The 1,119-nt window shown below is 60.5% G+C and overlaps 2 protein-coding genes across 2 annotated transcripts in view; both read right to left on the reverse strand.

Moving 5' to 3' along the window:
• The window catches only part of UBQLN4 (ubiquilin 4), a 15,503-nt gene extending 15,008 nt beyond the window's left edge, over positions 1-495 (reverse strand). The window contains exons 1-2 of the mRNA XM_077764064.1: positions 492-495; positions 322-356 (exon numbers count right to left, since the gene is read on the reverse strand). Coding sequence (XP_077620190.1) covers positions 322-356; positions 492-495 — 39 coding nt within the window. The remainder of the gene's footprint in view (positions 1-321; positions 357-491) is intronic.
• The window catches only part of RIT1 (Ras like without CAAX 1), a 245,244-nt gene that overhangs the window by 126,520 nt on the left and 117,605 nt on the right, over positions 1-1,119 (reverse strand). The window lies entirely within an intron of this gene.

Consider the following 1,119-nt stretch of genomic DNA (forward strand, 5'->3'; position numbering starts at 1 on the left):
CAGCACAGAGCCCGACGCGGGGCTCGAACCCACGAACCGTGAGATCATGACCTAAGCGAAAGTCAGACGCTTAACCGAGCTAGCCACCCAGGCGCTGTCTCCCTGGCCTTCCGTTCTGACCCCCACCTCCGCTCCGCACACCCAGCCTCTGGCAACAACTAGGACAAACACACATCCCGGTTATTTAAAACAGCACTGACTCCTCAGGAGTTTAAGAGTTTCAGCCCCACGAGATACGTATGAATCATTATCTCCATTTTAAAGATGAGAAAGCTGAGGCTCAGGGCAGTCATGTAACGCGCACTGGAACTCGGGACTGACCCCAAAGCCCCAGCTCTTGACCAAACACTCGGTCTCTCAATTAAAGCTGACTTCAAATTCAGCTGGGCAGGGCAGAGAGTGTACGTTCTGGAAAGTAGCCACTGTACAAGGGGAGAGGGGACGGTGATGGCACTGAAGACTGGCTTGGGGGAGACTGAGACTCCCCAAACCCATCACCCCTCCCCTCCAAAACACACCCCAACAAACCAAAACAGACACTCAGTAAAAAGAGTGCACTTGCTCAGCAAAGGCGGCCTCCGGCTCGGCTCGCTTCCTTCCAACCAGATGGCCTGGGTTAAGCCCCGCCTGTGTGAAACCGTGCAGCGGCCACAGGAGGTGCGAACTCAGGCGAGGCTCCCCCATTCACTCATTTAACACACTTTTATTGAGCACCTACTGCACACCGTAAGCCCCAGAGGGGCCGAGGGCCGACTGTAACCACCTGATTTGGGAAGGTAGGAAGGATACGGGCCCCGGGGAAATGCTCCCCCGGCGCCCCGCGTCCCAGCACCCGGAGGCGCCCCCCGCCCGCTCCCCTGGCCCAGCGGGGTGCCCNATTCGGGGACTGCTGTTTTCAGTTACTGGTCGGGGACTGTCAAGCGGGCGCGGTGACGCCTCCGTCCCCGGGGAGTGGCCACACGTCCTTCCAGCGCTGCCACTGTCCTTTTCGCTCCCGCTCTTTTCCTCCCTCAACCGCGTGGTCCCCCGGGAAAGGCGAACTACAGTTCCCAGGGTGCGCCGCGGGGCCGCACGGAACTACGACTCCCGGCGCCCCCCGCGGCGGGGCGGCGTTGCTTC

The sequence above is a fragment of the Crocuta crocuta genome, unplaced genomic scaffold (assembly GCF_008692635.1).
Source record: "Crocuta crocuta isolate KB4526 unplaced genomic scaffold, BGI_CrCroc_1.0 scaffold528, whole genome shotgun sequence".
Lineage (NCBI taxonomy): Eukaryota > Metazoa > Chordata > Mammalia > Carnivora > Hyaenidae > Crocuta > Crocuta crocuta.